Raw genomic sequence first — 15,489 nt, forward strand, 5'->3', positions numbered from 1 at the left:
GATGTGGATGAAGGCAACATGTGACAAATTGCCATTTGGTATACCTATGGTTTGGCGAGAGCCCAGTGATCATTCAAGTTACCACTACTTTTGTATCATGAAAACATCAGGATATAACAAGAAAAATAAATGTAAAATAGAGTATCTTAATCTACCATCAGCTATAGGCCCAGTGCCTCATTCAGCTGAAATCCTAGTGCCAGTTTTCATTGAACTGCCCTCTTTCGAAAAACAGGAGTATGGTGAAGAACTAAGTGACAGCAATGATGAAGATTTTGAAGTTGAAGATGACTCAGTTCATAAGGGATTTGATTAGCATGAGCTGAGTGATTCAGCATGAGATTTGGGACTATCCAAAAAGGCTTCAGAATTCCTAGCATCAAGACTGCACAAGAAAAACTTGCTTGAAAAAGGAGCGAAAGCATCCTACTTTTGATCAAGAGAAAGTGCATTTCTGCAGTACTTTCGAAGTGACGATGGCTTTGTATATTGCCATAACATACATGGTTTAATGGAAGATTTGGTAATTCCAATCTAGAATGCAACTGAATGGTGACTGTTCATCCATAGCTCAAAGTGGAGCTTGAAGTGTGTCATCCTTCACAATGGCAATTTATTTGGTGCAGTCCTAATTGGCCATTCAGTTTGTTTTCTTGAAGCATATGAAGACATACCGAGAGTCATTGATCTGTTGCAATATCACAAGCACAATTGGATCATCTGTGTTGACCTTCAAATGGTCTGCTTCTTGGTCAGCAACACAGATACACCAAGTATCCCTGTTTTCTGTGTATGTGGGACAGCAGAGCTCATGAGAAACATTGGGTGGAGTCGAATTGGCCTCCAAGATCTGACCTCAAACCTGGTGATCCAAACATTCTACATGAGCCACTTGTTGACCCAAAGAACATTATATTCCCACCTCTGCACATAAAACTGGGTCTCATGAAGCAATTTGTTAAAGCTTTGCCAACTGAAGGAGACTGTTTCAAGTATCTCATTTTGGCATTTCCTAGCCTGTCGTTTGAAAAGATAAAATACCTTAATATGTATGTTTGGTAGCAAAACTTTACTACTTGTACACAATTTGACTTACAGTAACAATATACAGCTTTTCTATGAATAAAATAACTCTAAATAAACAGTATATTCTGGTAATTTTTTCTTTATTTTCCTTTGTATGTACATTTTGTATGATTTTTGGGACAAAGGGAGGGTACCCTGTACCTTAAAAAGTTGACGTAATAGAGGAAAACTGGGGTCATTTTTGGATTCAGATGCCAAAAGTTAGTCAAAAACAAGTGTCAGATCTAACTCAGTGAAAGTCATATTCCCCGGTGCTATCATTTATATTCCACAAAACAACTCTAGAAATGAGGTTAACCATTTTGTTAGTTTGGAAACCTACTTTTTTAATGTGGGTCTGACATTGATGTAGTCAGAGCTGAAACTTTGTATGGGTACCAAATAAACATTTCGTCTTATTTTCCTTGTTCTTTAATAATGTCACCTTTCAGTATCTTATTTATGCCTCTGTAAAGTCTGAGGTTCTGTTTCTATATAACACCTTTTTTGGAAATCCTGAGTGTAAAATTTTAAAAATTAAGTATATTTCTTAACTTTATTTTTAAAAAGTTTTATTGATTTTGGGAGGCAGGGAGGGGGAGTGAAAGAGACATCGATTTAGTTGTTCCACTTATTTATGCATTTATTGGTTGATTTTTGTATGTGCCCTGACTGGGAATCAAACCTGCAGCCTTGGCATATTGGGACGATGCTCTAACCAACTGAACTACCCAGCCAGGGCTATATTCCCTAATTTTATTTAGCATAAAAAGATCTGTTACTCTGTCTAGGAATTTAATTAGTTAACCTGCTTCTTTCATTTAAGAAAAAAGAAGCAAGCTCCTGCCTTCTTAATTTGGTAATTATTTTTTGTGACCTTTGATTCTTTGATATAGAAGTTAATTGATTTCTATTTTTAAAAAATGATCATGCACTGGCCATGATCAGATCACCAAATTGTTGTATAGATATATTATACAACATGAAGTAGTGGTTTGTGAATTTTGTTGATCATCTTTTAAGTTATCTGTTTTGGGTTAATCCAATACAGTTAAGTATCTTTGATTATCTTAATAGATGAAGAATAACTATATTCTAACCAATCTTAACTCTCTCATTTGCTTATATTTCTCATCTTTTAATTTGCTATTTGATACCCCTTATCTATGAAATAAAACCAATCAATATAGTACATTCTTATCTATTTGGAAAGTATCCCCATTGTATTTTTTTCTTGGCTAATTTTAGATGGGCATCACTTACTGTATAGGAGGCTTTCCTCATTTGTGGAATGAGATTCAGAGTTTTTCTGAGTTTGTTTTGTCAAGACAGAATACTATCCAAGTGAGGACTCCTTTTTTTTTTCTTTTTTTTTTAACTGGATCTTCTGGAATCATTTTCAGTCAAGGAAGGAAGTGGAGTTGGTAGACAACAGATGCTCTGATATTAATTTTATTTACTTTCTGATTAAGTAGGAGGCAGAAAAAGGAAAAAACACTAGAATCCTTACTAATACTGCATAGGTATTCTGGAAGATGATTGCTAAAGAGTAATTTGAGGGCACTCTTTATGTCCAGGAACTGGAAAAGAGAGTTAAGTTGGTGAGAGAGGGAGAGGAGAGGAGGGAGGAATGGTGAGAGAGTGCCTGGTGGTAGGTAGGTTGCATCAGGAAGAGGTGGAGGAGGAGACAATGCAAACTTTATTTGTAATTTTGCTCATTGCTCCAAGGTCACTTGGTACTTGATAACATCTTAGTTGACACTATGTATTTGGAACCTGAATTTCCCTATTTAGGGTCGACTGTGTGGGTATGTATATACATATATCTTAGTTTGCTTCTCCCTTTCATTTTGTATCTTTTGTCCTCAGATTATATCTAATATTCATGGATGTGATTATGTTTCAGAGAATTTTGAAGGTCCTTAAATGTTTCTAGATCTTGAGCAATATGTAGTAAATTATTTTTTTAGAAATGGGAAATGTCTCAATTAAATATATTTATTCATGTAGTTAATTTTATTTTTAATCCTCAACTGAGGATGTGTTTTACTGATTTTTTAGAGAGAAAGAAACATCAACTGATTGCCTCTTGCTCGTACCCTGACTGGTGATCAAACCAGCGACCTAGGTATGTGCCCTAACCGGGGACTAAACTCGCAACCTTTTGGTGTACAGGATGACTTTCAAACCAGCTGAGCTACCTGGTAAGGGCTCACATAGTTAATTTTTATCAAAAGGTAATATAAATAGCCACGACTGATGTGGCATTGGGCATCATCCTGCAAACCAAAAGGTTGCTGGTTTGATTCCCAGCCAGGCATATGCCTGGGTTGTGGGCCACGTCCCCTGTTGTTGTATGCAAGAAACAACCAATCAGTGTTTCTCTTACACACCACTGTCTTTCTCCCCTTCCTTCCCCAATTTCTAAAAATAACTAAATTAAAATCTTTGGGAAACAAAAAACAAAAAGATAACGTATATAACCAAAGTAATGTAAGTTACATAGCTAGTAGACAGAATAGTGCCCAGATTTGTACCCATGTGTCTGTCTCCTGAACCTGTACTTTCAATCACATTAGGTTAAATTAGAGTTACTTCCCTAGAAGAACAAGATTTGACAGTCAAGCTGAGTTCTTGGTCTTTTACTAGAAAGCAACAATGGCTGTCAGAGATATGGCTTATTTTTTAAAACGTAGGTAGCTCAAGAACCAGGAGAATCCAAAATGAAAACTCTTTAGCATGCTGAATTTGTAACTGCCACTCTTTACATATATTTTATGTTAGTATTAGTTTGAAAAATACTAAGTACAGTCTGAAAACTGAGGTTTCCAAATGTTCATGTGTCATGTATTTAATAGCAAATTGAAGTATTTTTCCTGAAGTGCATAGCCCATGAAAACGAAGCAAACTGTCTATATTATAAAATATTTTGTCTTCTATGATTTGTACTTTAATAATTGTTCACATTCCTCCACCAATGTAACAGTTTACCCAAATGAAAAACTTATTCTGATAGCAAAATGGTATGCATTGTGTTGTTTTTCTTAAAAAAAAAAAAAAAAAGCATCAAGCACTTGAATATTGTAAATGAAAAATCATCTGAAGTCCTACCAGTTAGAAAGTAAATTCTTTGTTAACTTTGTATGTGAAAAAGATCTTCTGGTTAGTGATTAATTTTTTTAATGGTTAATTTTAATGAACAGAAATTACTAATTTTAAGATTAAATATGTGAGGTAGGAATTCTGTTTTATTCCCTACACACTAAATATGGAACATTAGTTTTACAAGCACCTTGTAATTTTTTCTCACTTTTTGTCTGTTAAAATCAAATTATTTGTTTATGGGCTTTTTATATTGTTTCATTTATCAGTATGTCTGTTTTTGTGCCAGTATAACACTATCTAATTTATAGCATCACATTGTTCTTCTTTATATCTTACTTAAAAAGAAAAAGTCCTTTCACTTTCTTTGCCCTGAAGTATTCTGGCTATTCTTGACCTTATTCTTTTATACATATTTAGAAACTCTTTATTAAATAATTCGTCCAGATCTGTGAGATATTTTTGGAATTGCTTTGAATCATTACATTAGTTTCAGGGAGAATTGATATCTTTGGGATACTAAGTTTTTAAACTGAACATGGCATAGCTTCCCTTTTGTCTTATTGTATGTCTTCCAATACAATTTCATACTTCTTTTCATGAAGGTTTGCATATCTTTTATTAGCCTCTGACTTAGAACAGGGTTCACTAAATTATGGCTCCACTGGCCAAATCTGAACACCACCTGTTTTTATAACGTCCATGAGCCAAGAATGCTAGCTAAGAATTTTATAAATGGTTGTAAAAAAAAATCAAAAGAAGAACAATATTTAATGACATGTGAAATGATATGAAGTTGAAATTTTAATGTCCATAAATTTTGTTGGCACATAGTTAGGTTTATTTATTTAAGTACGTAGCTGCTTCTGAAGTACAAATAGCAGAGTCCATTGTTTCAACAGAGGTTGTGTGGCCCATAGATCCTAAAATATTTTACTATTTGACCATTTATAGAAAAAATATGTCCACCTCTGACTTAGAATTATTATTTGTCATTGTTTGTTTATGTATTTCAGGGTGAAAAACGTATGTTGGGGTGGAGGTGGTCTCTCAGCCTCCTTTTCTTTAATTCTGATAAGACTTAAACTGATAATGAACCAGTGTTACCAAAGTGTGTTGCATTCTTTAAATTTGTGCGGGCAGAGAAAAATGTTGAAAACTGTTGGTATCATGTTTTATTTACATTTCAGAATTTAATTTAATAAAATATAAATTTGCCTATTTACAGATTTCCCTCTTTTACAGGAAATTAAGAAAGAGACAGAATCCAAGGATGACGATTTGCCCATCAAACGGGAAAGGCATGGGAATGTAGCAAGTCTTGTACAACGAATAAGTACCTATGGACTTCCAGCTGGAGGAATTCAGCCACATCCACAAACTAAAAACATTAAGAAGAGTACGTAAATAATTTTTTACTGTTAAATTAAGTCAGAATAAAAGTGTCTTGTAGCTGTTCATAAATTATGGTTAAAAATTAGCTCAACCTTTTGCAGCTGAGTGCAGAAACTTTCCACTTATTCTCATGTTACAAGTTACTGGCTCGTGTAGTCATTCTTCATATGATGGCCTGAATTGCTGGCAACTGTAATTATAAATTAGAATATGAGGCTTTGTTTTCTTTATGGTGTTATAATCTCTGTTGAATAGTTAATACTCTGCCTCAAACTTATTTTAATACCATTTATTTAATGAGATGCTTAAATATCTGCTTATCCTTTAGCAGTATAGATAGATGCAAGAATTTTGATAGTACATTTCTTTAGTGGTTAAATACCTGAACATAAACATTCCGTTTTCTAGGGTGATTGGCTCAACAGAGTGCCTTTTAAGTATTTGGTATTCTGTAACTATGTTAGGAGAACAGTTTAGCATAGAGAGCAAGCATCACATTTGAAATCAGACATGAGTTGGAGCCCATCTTATTATCTTAGATCATATAAACTCTTTATTTTGCTGCTGGTGAGAAAGTGGTAAAAAAAATATTGCTGTTCTCAAAAAGGTTAACATCTTGGGGAAGACTTATTAAAAAAATATTAAACATGTTCAAAGAAGTGAAGCATTTATGGAAGTAGGTAACATTTTTAACATAGTGTAAGACCTGAAGCCCCTTGAGAGATTGAATACTGACTACTATATTCAATTTAATTAAATAAGTAGTAAATGAGGGTTCAGCCGCATTTATCTTAGATTAGTGACTTAGGTATTGTAGTCTTCAAGTCTTTTGCAGTACCAAGTAGCCTGCAGAAAAGAAGTTTTGTTTACATACATTTCACAAACATAGGAAAAATGTATGAATTTTATAGTACCTCACAGCTCAACCTGTTACTTTCCATACTGTTGTCTTAAGTTTGGGGAAACATGTACTTTCTGTGTTATATCACCCTTTGATTACTTTCATAAAATAAAACTAGATTTTCATAAAAGTAAAACATTTCATGACATTGAGACAGGCCAGTTAAAGGGTTCTCTGGGTTTTTTGTTTCCCGGTAAATGCAATGTACAAACAATATTTAGTTATTACCCGTACTGTTTTCAGTCCACTGGCTGAAGGTGGACAGTTTCAGTAGTTCTAATTGTCCTGGACTCTGAAATTCTATTTGTTTAGAGATTGGGAAACAGATAACACACTACGTCCACATCCTACAGGTGAAGCTGTATGTAGAATTTCTGTGCACAAGGAGAATTACCAGGCCCACAGAAGGGCTACTTATGACCTCTGCCTATTGTAAAATCCATTTACCATTTTCTTTAGCTTTACTGAACTTAAAAAGACAAGTTTCTTCTTAAGGCTAGACAAAAGGATTTCAAAGCTATGAATATTTTATTTTGTCTTCTAATAGGAAAGGACATACTAAATTTTTACCTTCCTCAAGAACATGGGTCATAATTCATTTTCTTGTAAGAAAGAAAAAACATTATGTAGTTGATGCCAGGAGGCTTAGGTTTTTTCTAAGGCTCTTCCATAACTTGCTTTTAAGTGCCTGTGCTGCAAGTACTAAACTGGTCATTTGGTGCTAGCTAACATTTAAAACAGGATGCAGGTTGTTTTTGCTTTCAGATTGCTTTTCCAGGAAAAGCAAACTTAAGTTTTTGTTTTTGTTTTTAATCTGCTTTTTGTTTGTTTTTGTTAGTGTTATATTCCTAATTCACAAAATAGACTCTTTGGCAAGTGGTTCATTGCAATATTAAATAGTAGAGGATACTACTACCCATACTATTAATAAAATGTGTTTTTTTAACCTTAAAGCCATTATAAAGATTGATAATGCAGGCTAAATATTCATTATAAATCTCTGTGTGCCAAGACAGGTGAATCTGCGTGTGTCGAATTTTATATAAGTAACTGAAGAGGTTAAGTTCAAATAGATGGTATCATGCTAAATATCTGGAAATTGTACTTGGCTGGCACTTTTTTTGTTGTTGTTGTGTTTTTGTTTGTTTGTTTTTGAAGTTTCTGCAGCCAAAGAAATGTTGGCTTTTTTGTGAAGTCTGATCATGAAGCCATTGAAACTTAGTTAAGCATGATAACTTCTTTGGTCAAACAGATATTTATTTTCTAGAGCTAGCACAGAATAATGTTTTTCGAGGACCAAGTTGACTATCACAAGTTGCTAAAGTTATAGAAGAGCAAAACAGGTACAATTCTCACATTACTGCCGAGACCCTTGTAAAGTCAGGCATGAGGATAATGGATGGTGTATTTTACTTCGAGATTAAAGAGTTGACATCTTTGAGCATCACAACTCTATATAATATTCATTGTAGAATATTAGTAGATATTTTAGTTTATACGTGGGAAAAAATGGATGTCAGATGAGAATCTACTCTTGGCATGTGTAAAGGAAGGAATCAGTGCTTATAACTTTATATTCCTTATTAGTGGAAACTCATGCTGCAGAAATGATTTTTCATCTAGTTAAAAATTATTTTGAATATGAATGACATGTTGAGATTGATACTGTTAGATCACCAGTAGTTGTGGAAAATTAGTTGACTAGAATGTCAGTCTATACAGAGTTTAATTCCCAGTAAACAGATGGTAGCAAATAGTATGCCTCCTGATTTTGAGTCGGCATTGAAGAAGCTAATGAAAATCCTGAATACCATCAAAATATGGTTACTGAAAATACATCTTTACAGCTTACATTTTTATAAAAGAACATATTAGGTCAGGTTGTGCTCTTTGACATTAAAATATTCTGACTCATAAAGGGGAAAAAAGACTCATTCAAATGACTCCTTTGTATCTTTGGCTTCTCAAATGAATAGGTTAGGATGTTCTAACTTTCTATTTTATTTTGAAAATATAACAGAAAAGTTGAAAGAATAATTGTGCAGTGAACACAGTATATGCTTCATTTAAGTTTGCTGTTAACATTTTGTCACATTGGCTTTATATCTGTATACTCGTACATATACAAATATATTTTTTAAACTGAATCAGTTGAAAGTACGTTGTAGACATAACTGCATCCTTAATCATATGAGTTTTTTCTTCATGATGGTGATAATGATAATATTTTCTAAGATTTTAATTGTCTTCATCAAGCGGTATGTCTCATCAATGTAGCTAGGATCTTGAACGGCTTGAATCTTCCATTTAATGGCCTAAGTATTATGATTTTTTTTTTCTTTTTTTTGCTGAGGAGATAAGAAAGAATATTTTTAAAAGATTCAACCATATTTATGACTCATTACTGTGTTTCTTAACTTTTGATGGTTTTCATTGGGCATTATGGAATTCCAGGTAGAATTGCTACATTTGGAAGACCCATGGAGATAAGCAAGTGTATGGCATTTTCAAGGAATAAGGACCTGACTTGATTAGACTGCATGAGCTAGTTAAAGCACTGTAATCTGTAGAGGAGGCAGCATGATGACCTGGTGGGAAGATTAAAGGCTTAAGTTTTGCCTCTCTTTAGCTCTGTGGTCTTGGACAGGTTATCTTGAGTTCTGTTTTCTCATTGGTAAAATGATGATAATACATTTTTATGGTCTGTTGTGTGGGAGATGTTTGTGAAAGACTTAGGATAGTACTAACAGATAAAAGACATGAAATATGACCCTGCCTTTGTTGTATATCCTTTATCCTCTTCCTTGGTAATAGCTTTACTTATAAAATATTGACTTTAAAAAAAAAAAAACACTTTCTTGACATCGTTTAGATGTGAAAAGCTATATTGAGATTGTTTGTGATAAGAAAATACTAATTATGTCCTGACTGGGTAGCCTAGTTGGTTAGAGCGTTGTTCTGACACGTTAAGGTTGCAGGTTTGATCCCTGGTCAGAGCACATACAAGAATCAATGAATGATGCATAAATATGTGGAACAACAAATCAGCGTTTCTCTCTCTTCTTTCCTCTCTCTAAAATCAATAAATTTTTAAAAAGAAAATACTAGTTGCTGTTTTTAAAAATCAACTTAATTTTATGCATTCTTTTATTGACAACTCTACTATTACACATACTGTTTTATTTAGTGCTTAGCAGAGGTTCTGATATATTTTAGTACTTAAGTAAATATTTATTGGTCAGTATGTATGGGTAGACATTGTATATGCCATTTGAGAATGTAAAAAAAAATCTCAAAATTTCTTTAATTTTGCTGCCATTTAATAGATGAGTTCAATAGAGGCAGTCACCTCATCCTAGGAGTGAACCATATTTAAAAATGGAATAGTGAAAAAATATTTTTAGAATAAGTGACTCACATTTTGTGGTAATTAATAGGGGCTATTTAGAAGTTTTTTTCAATATGGCTCTTTCCTTTGAAAAATGAAACATTTCTTTGCAAAAAATTTTGTACACTACTTTGGATAAAACCATTCAGTGGAGAATTATGCTTAGTGTGAGGAAGAAAAGCCAAGGCTTTTGGTTAAAATACCACTAGGCTGCTCAAAGTTGATTGATATGCTTGGGGATAGGGGAACTAATTAATATTTTTTTCTACTGTAAATCATTTAAAAGGATATTTATACTCATTAAAAAGCAAACTATTTTTTAAAAGCCTAAGATTTATCAGAGTGATACAAAAGATTCAGTACACCGAACAAAATATATTTTCAATAATATAGATCATTTTCCCTTCGTTTATGAAGTGCTGACTACAAAGAACACATTTTCTCAAGGTCACCTCAACAACTTGTAAAAATATTTAGGAACTATATTTATCTCTAGTCTTAAGAGATGAGAAGCTTTCCTGCAATATACATAAAGCCACTATTCTTAAATTATTACTTAAAATTATTCTGAGATTTTGGTTGCAATGTTCTTCTTTTGTTGTTTTGGGGTTGTTAGGTTTATTTTTTGTGTGTTGATAATTTTATAGATCTGTAGAATGTCAGAGCTGAAATAATTGTCTTCTCATGATGTGCCCAAAGTAGGACAACTTCAGTTTTGTCATTTTTTAAAAATAATTTATTTATTTGTTTGTTTGTTTATTTTTAGAGAGAGAGGTAAGGAGAAAGAGAGGGAGAGAAACATCACTGTGTGGTTGCCTCTCACTCACGCCCCCAACTGGGGACCTGACGTGCAACCTAGTTATGTGCCCTGAGTGGGAATCAAACCAGCAACACTTGGTTCGCAGGCCGACGCTCAATCCACTGAGCCACACCAGCCAGGGTTTCGTTTTGCCATTTTTACCTGCAGCAATATTTCAGGGTTAATTTGTTCTAGGACCAACTTGTTTATCTTTCTGGAGGTCCACGGTATCCACACAGCCCTCTCCAAAATAATGTATCAAATTAATCAATTTTTTTCCCTCTCAGCCTTTTTTGCTGTCCAACTTTCACATTTGTAGATAGTAATTGGGAATATGAGATTGTGGATGATCTTAGCCTTGGTCTTCCATAACACATCTTTGCTTTTGCTAATTTTTCCATTGCTGCCCTTCCAAGTCTCAGCCTTCTCTTAATTTCTTTGGGTAGCAAGAAGCAGTCCTTTAATCAACCATACCTGTTCATCTACCTCTAGCTGATTTATCTGATTCACTTTCAAAGAAAGGAGTGAGTCTGAGTTCTCAATTATTAAGAGTTTAAAAGAAGTTGAGAGCCACAAACTTGGATTGTTACAAATAATCATTACTTGCCTGAAAAATGAAGCTTGTTTGAAAAGATAAAGTAAAAGTATTTTTATCTTTACCTTTATGCGTTTGATTTTTATCTGTCAGAAAAGTTATTTGCAAAAATAAAGTACATTTTAGATTTGTGTATTTTGTCTCTCTTGTTTTTTAACACAGATACTCTTAAATCAGGCATTTTAAATATTCCTAGGCTTTGATCAAGGAGTAGTCCGAAAATCACTGGCTTTAGAGGACTTGTATGTGATAAATTTATTGTGCCAACACTATCTTTTATTGTCTGTATTTCTAAAATGTCTCAAAATTGGCAGTGAATATCTTTTGTATAATTGGTGGGATCAGATGTATAAATGATTTCATTGCTGTGAGCTTTATACCTTATTTGTAGTTGGTGTTAATTTATTTTGGGATGAATAGGTTATAAAGTGGGGGCAAGGTGAAAAGCCACCCAGAATTGATTGTAGTTAGCTGTTTAGAATGCTTACATGTTCTATTTTTGTCCATGTATATAAATCCCATGGAAGAAACACAGTATGTAAATAAAGTTGCTATTGTTGTTTTAGTGATCTTTCTTAATCTAATTTTTTTCTGTTACTTTCTTTAGAGAACAAGAAGCGTCAGTGTAAGGTTCTCTTTGAGTACATTCCACAAAATGATGATGAACTGGAGCTGAAAGTGGGAGATATTATTGATATTAATGAAGAGGTAAGGAAAATATGTGTTAGAGATAAAGCAGCAATTACAATTGATGCTTTGGGTATCAGAAAAATACTTTGTAAGGATATTAATTTTTTGTTAGAATTTTTTGCAAGTTTCATTGTTTTTTATAAAAATTTTAAGATACAGACTTTAAAGTAAATCTTTAATGACTATCTGGTTGTCTTGTCTGTAGAAATAAAACATTGCTCATCCTTGCTATATCTAATATTTGTGTATTGTGTCTATATCTGTTGACTTTAGAAAGGAAAAAAACTGTTAAAACTAAAAGTTAATGTAATCTAAGTGACTACAAACATAAACCTTTCGTTTGGTTCTGAATTTACTTTAGGCACAAAGCAGTAAAATGGAAACTCGAAAGCAGAGTCTTTAAAAAGCTTTGCATTGTTCTAATTATCACATTGAAATATTAACCAAAAAACACTTTTCCCTTGTTTACTATCTTAGAATATTTAAAAGTATTTTAAAAATAACTTTTTATATATCTCCTTTTACCAATAAAGGAATATTGAGGTTTTATTTGGCAGTTGAAGTTCTCATTTTTAAAGTATATGTTTTGATACCATGTATTTGTCACAGGAATTGATATTGTGTCCTAACATCATGTGATGCAGTTCCTTACTTAGGTTTATGTTAAGTTCCAATATGTTTACACGAAAAGCTATTCACTTTTATTTCTGCTAGGTAGCAATAATAGTTAATATGTACTGAACCTATATTATATCTGAAAGACTTTTACATTTATTATTTCCTTTAAATTTTTAAAAAACCTGAATATAGGAGTTTTGATCCCAATTTTACATTTACAGAGATTAAATTATAGGAGATAAGTGATTGGCTCTTCCAATTAATGTTGCTGCATGACATGCCATCCCAAACTTTGTAGCAAACAACAGTTGTTTAATTAGGTTCATAGGTATGTTGGTCACAAATTCAGATAGGGCACAGCAAGGATTGCTTGTGTCTGCTCTGTGATGTCTGGGGTCCTCAACTGGAAAGATTCAAAGTCATGGAAAGGCTTCCTCACTGAGGTGTCTGGTGCTTAGAAGACTTGGAAGATTAGGACTGCCTATAGAGAGCCATTACGTAGAGTCTCCATTTGGCTTGGCTTTCTTACTATAGTTGGGGGAGGTTTCAGGATAGTGGGATTTATGGCATGGCAGTTCAGGGCTCTTAAATATAAGCATTTCAGGGAACATAGAGATAGCCTTTTATAATCTAACCTTGGAAGTGATAGTGTCACTTTCACCAAGCAAGATTGAAAAGGGTGGGGACAATGGCTACCGCTTCTTGGTGGGAAGGATGTCAAGTTTACATTGTAGATAAGCATATGGGATAGGAGATCTTGTTTCAGACACCTTTGCCCAAGTTCATATGCCAGCATGTAGAGGAGCCAGAATCTGAATCCACAAGGTCTGTTTTTCAGTCAGTGTTCCTTATCACCATACTACCCTGCCTCTTAATAGGAATTACTATAGGGTTATTTACCCGAACTACCCAGTTACTTGCAATTTCAGATTCCAGGTGTAGATAATGGTTTTCTGATGTTTTTCTCTTTGTTGTGTCTGTTCCAATTTGGTCTACATATCTCCAGCAGAGCTGGTTTTGAAGAACCCCCAAACCTTTGATGCCTCCTTAAGTCTGCTAAAAATTCTGAAATTAATAACACCTTCTGCCTTCATTTTTCCTTCAACCAGCTTGTTTTCTAGCCTCATATTTCAGCTATATATATATATTCCATGAATAAGTTCTTCATTTTTATGTCACCATATTTTTTAACATGCTTTTTACCTAGACAATAGACAGCTCTTTTGTCATTTCCTTATTTTAGAGTAGTCCTTTTTATTTTTTTTTATTTTTTTAGCCCTTTGTGCTCTTATAGCATTTTGTTCATACTTTTGTTAGAGCACCTCTTAGATTATATTGTAATGATCTGCTTACTTATTTGTTTTCTTTAGATTGTTTTAATCAAGGACAGAGATTTCTCATATGCAAACTTGAATCTTTTCCTAGCAGTTAACACCATGACTTATATTACATAGTGAGTGCCTGTTAGATGAATAGCTTATTAAAGTTTGCTTGTCATTATAATGAGGTAAAAAAACATTTTAAGTGTTTTAAACAAGAAATAGCTATGATATTGCATATACTGCTGTGTTTTGACAATGAATAGTTTACTCTTTAAAAAATCGTGTTTACCTGTTAATATGTCTAAGCATCTTTAGTTAAAACTATACATTATAAACCAGTTATTAAATATTATTAAGTACTTTCATGGAAATTTAGTAACCTTGTTATTAGTTGAATGTACAAAATTTTCTAAAGAGTTTCTGAGACTATTTCTAGTTGGGGTGGGGTAGTGTTCAGTAGAGCATGACACCAGGACTTTTAAAAATAAGTGATTCTTTTTCATACTTGGGTTAAGAGTAAAAGGCTGAATAATGTCATGTGCCTTTAGATAGTTATATTCACCAAATACCTAAATATATGTCATAATTACAAACTGAGGCTCAGTAGCGTTTAAAAAGAGTAACATTCCAGAAGAAAACTATCTGCTTCTTGCTGTTATTCTTGGTTATCTGATACTTTCATGAAAATTCTTTATAAGATTACAGTTGATTACAAGTTCTCAGTTGTAAATGTTGCTAAGTGCTGATGATACATGACTAATCCCATATATGGTTAAACCAATCCACTTAGATTTAATCTACTTAAAAATACTGTTTTCTTACAGATTTAAAGGGATTATTTTGTATCACTAACTTTGTGCTCATTCACTTCCATAGTTTAATTTCCCATTGCTTAATTTTCGATCGCTTAATTTCCCCCATAGGGGGAAGATTTTCATTAAGAGAAATTTGTATGATTTTTGAGTTATAAACTCTTTCAGGTAGAAGAAGGCTGGTGGAGTGGAACCCTGAACAACAAGTTGGGACTGTTTCCCTCGAATTTTGTGAAAGAATTAGAGGTAACAGATGATGGTGAAACTCATGAAGCCCAGGAGGATTCAGGTAGACTATTTTAAAATTTTTGAATAGATTTAAATAAACCTTATATATCATGGAGTGTTTTGTTTTGTGTTTTTTTGAAACTATTCTTATTTTTGAACTGGGAGCTTCAGTTTATTTTTTTTAAAAAAAGTTTATGACAGGATCTTAAAATGAAGTAAATACCTTTAATGTTATTCCTCTGATGTCTGCTTCAGCCTGAAGTAAACCTTTGGTAAGTACCCTGATTACAAAATGATAATACTTATGTTACCATATCTCTTCCCACTTAATATATACTTACATATAGTTTTGATCTGAGTTTGCAAATGTTCTATCCACATCACGGATTTTAGAAATTCCTAAAGTCAAAGATGATGAAGTCAGTATGCAGTGTAGATGCTGATTCCACTGAAGTATAGAAAATCATTGAGATGGGAGTAAATAGAGGAGTCATAACAAACAGATTTACTATTTTATGGTACACTTACTTGAGAAATACTTGGTACCAATTCTGAAGTCAAAACTTATGTTTTA

At 33.2% G+C, this 15,489-nt stretch overlaps 1 protein-coding gene across 2 annotated transcripts in view; it reads left to right on the top strand.

The window, feature by feature from the left end:
* Positions 1-15,489, top strand: part of CD2AP (CD2 associated protein) — a 121,918-nt gene that overhangs the window by 47,276 nt on the left and 59,153 nt on the right. For both annotated transcript variants that reach the window (XM_090282557.1, XM_090282558.1), the window contains 3 exons: positions 5,413-5,566; positions 11,853-11,953; positions 14,856-14,976. In XM_090282557.1, coding sequence (XP_090138683.1) covers positions 5,413-5,566; positions 11,853-11,953; positions 14,856-14,976 — 376 coding nt within the window. The remainder of the gene's footprint in view (positions 1-5,412; positions 5,567-11,852; positions 11,954-14,855; positions 14,977-15,489) is intronic.

Source organism: Furipterus horrens, unplaced genomic scaffold, assembly GCF_987537825.1.
Source record: "Furipterus horrens unplaced genomic scaffold, mFurHor1.1.pri manual_scaffold_6, whole genome shotgun sequence".
Taxonomy (NCBI): Eukaryota; Metazoa; Chordata; class Mammalia; order Chiroptera; family Furipteridae; genus Furipterus; species Furipterus horrens.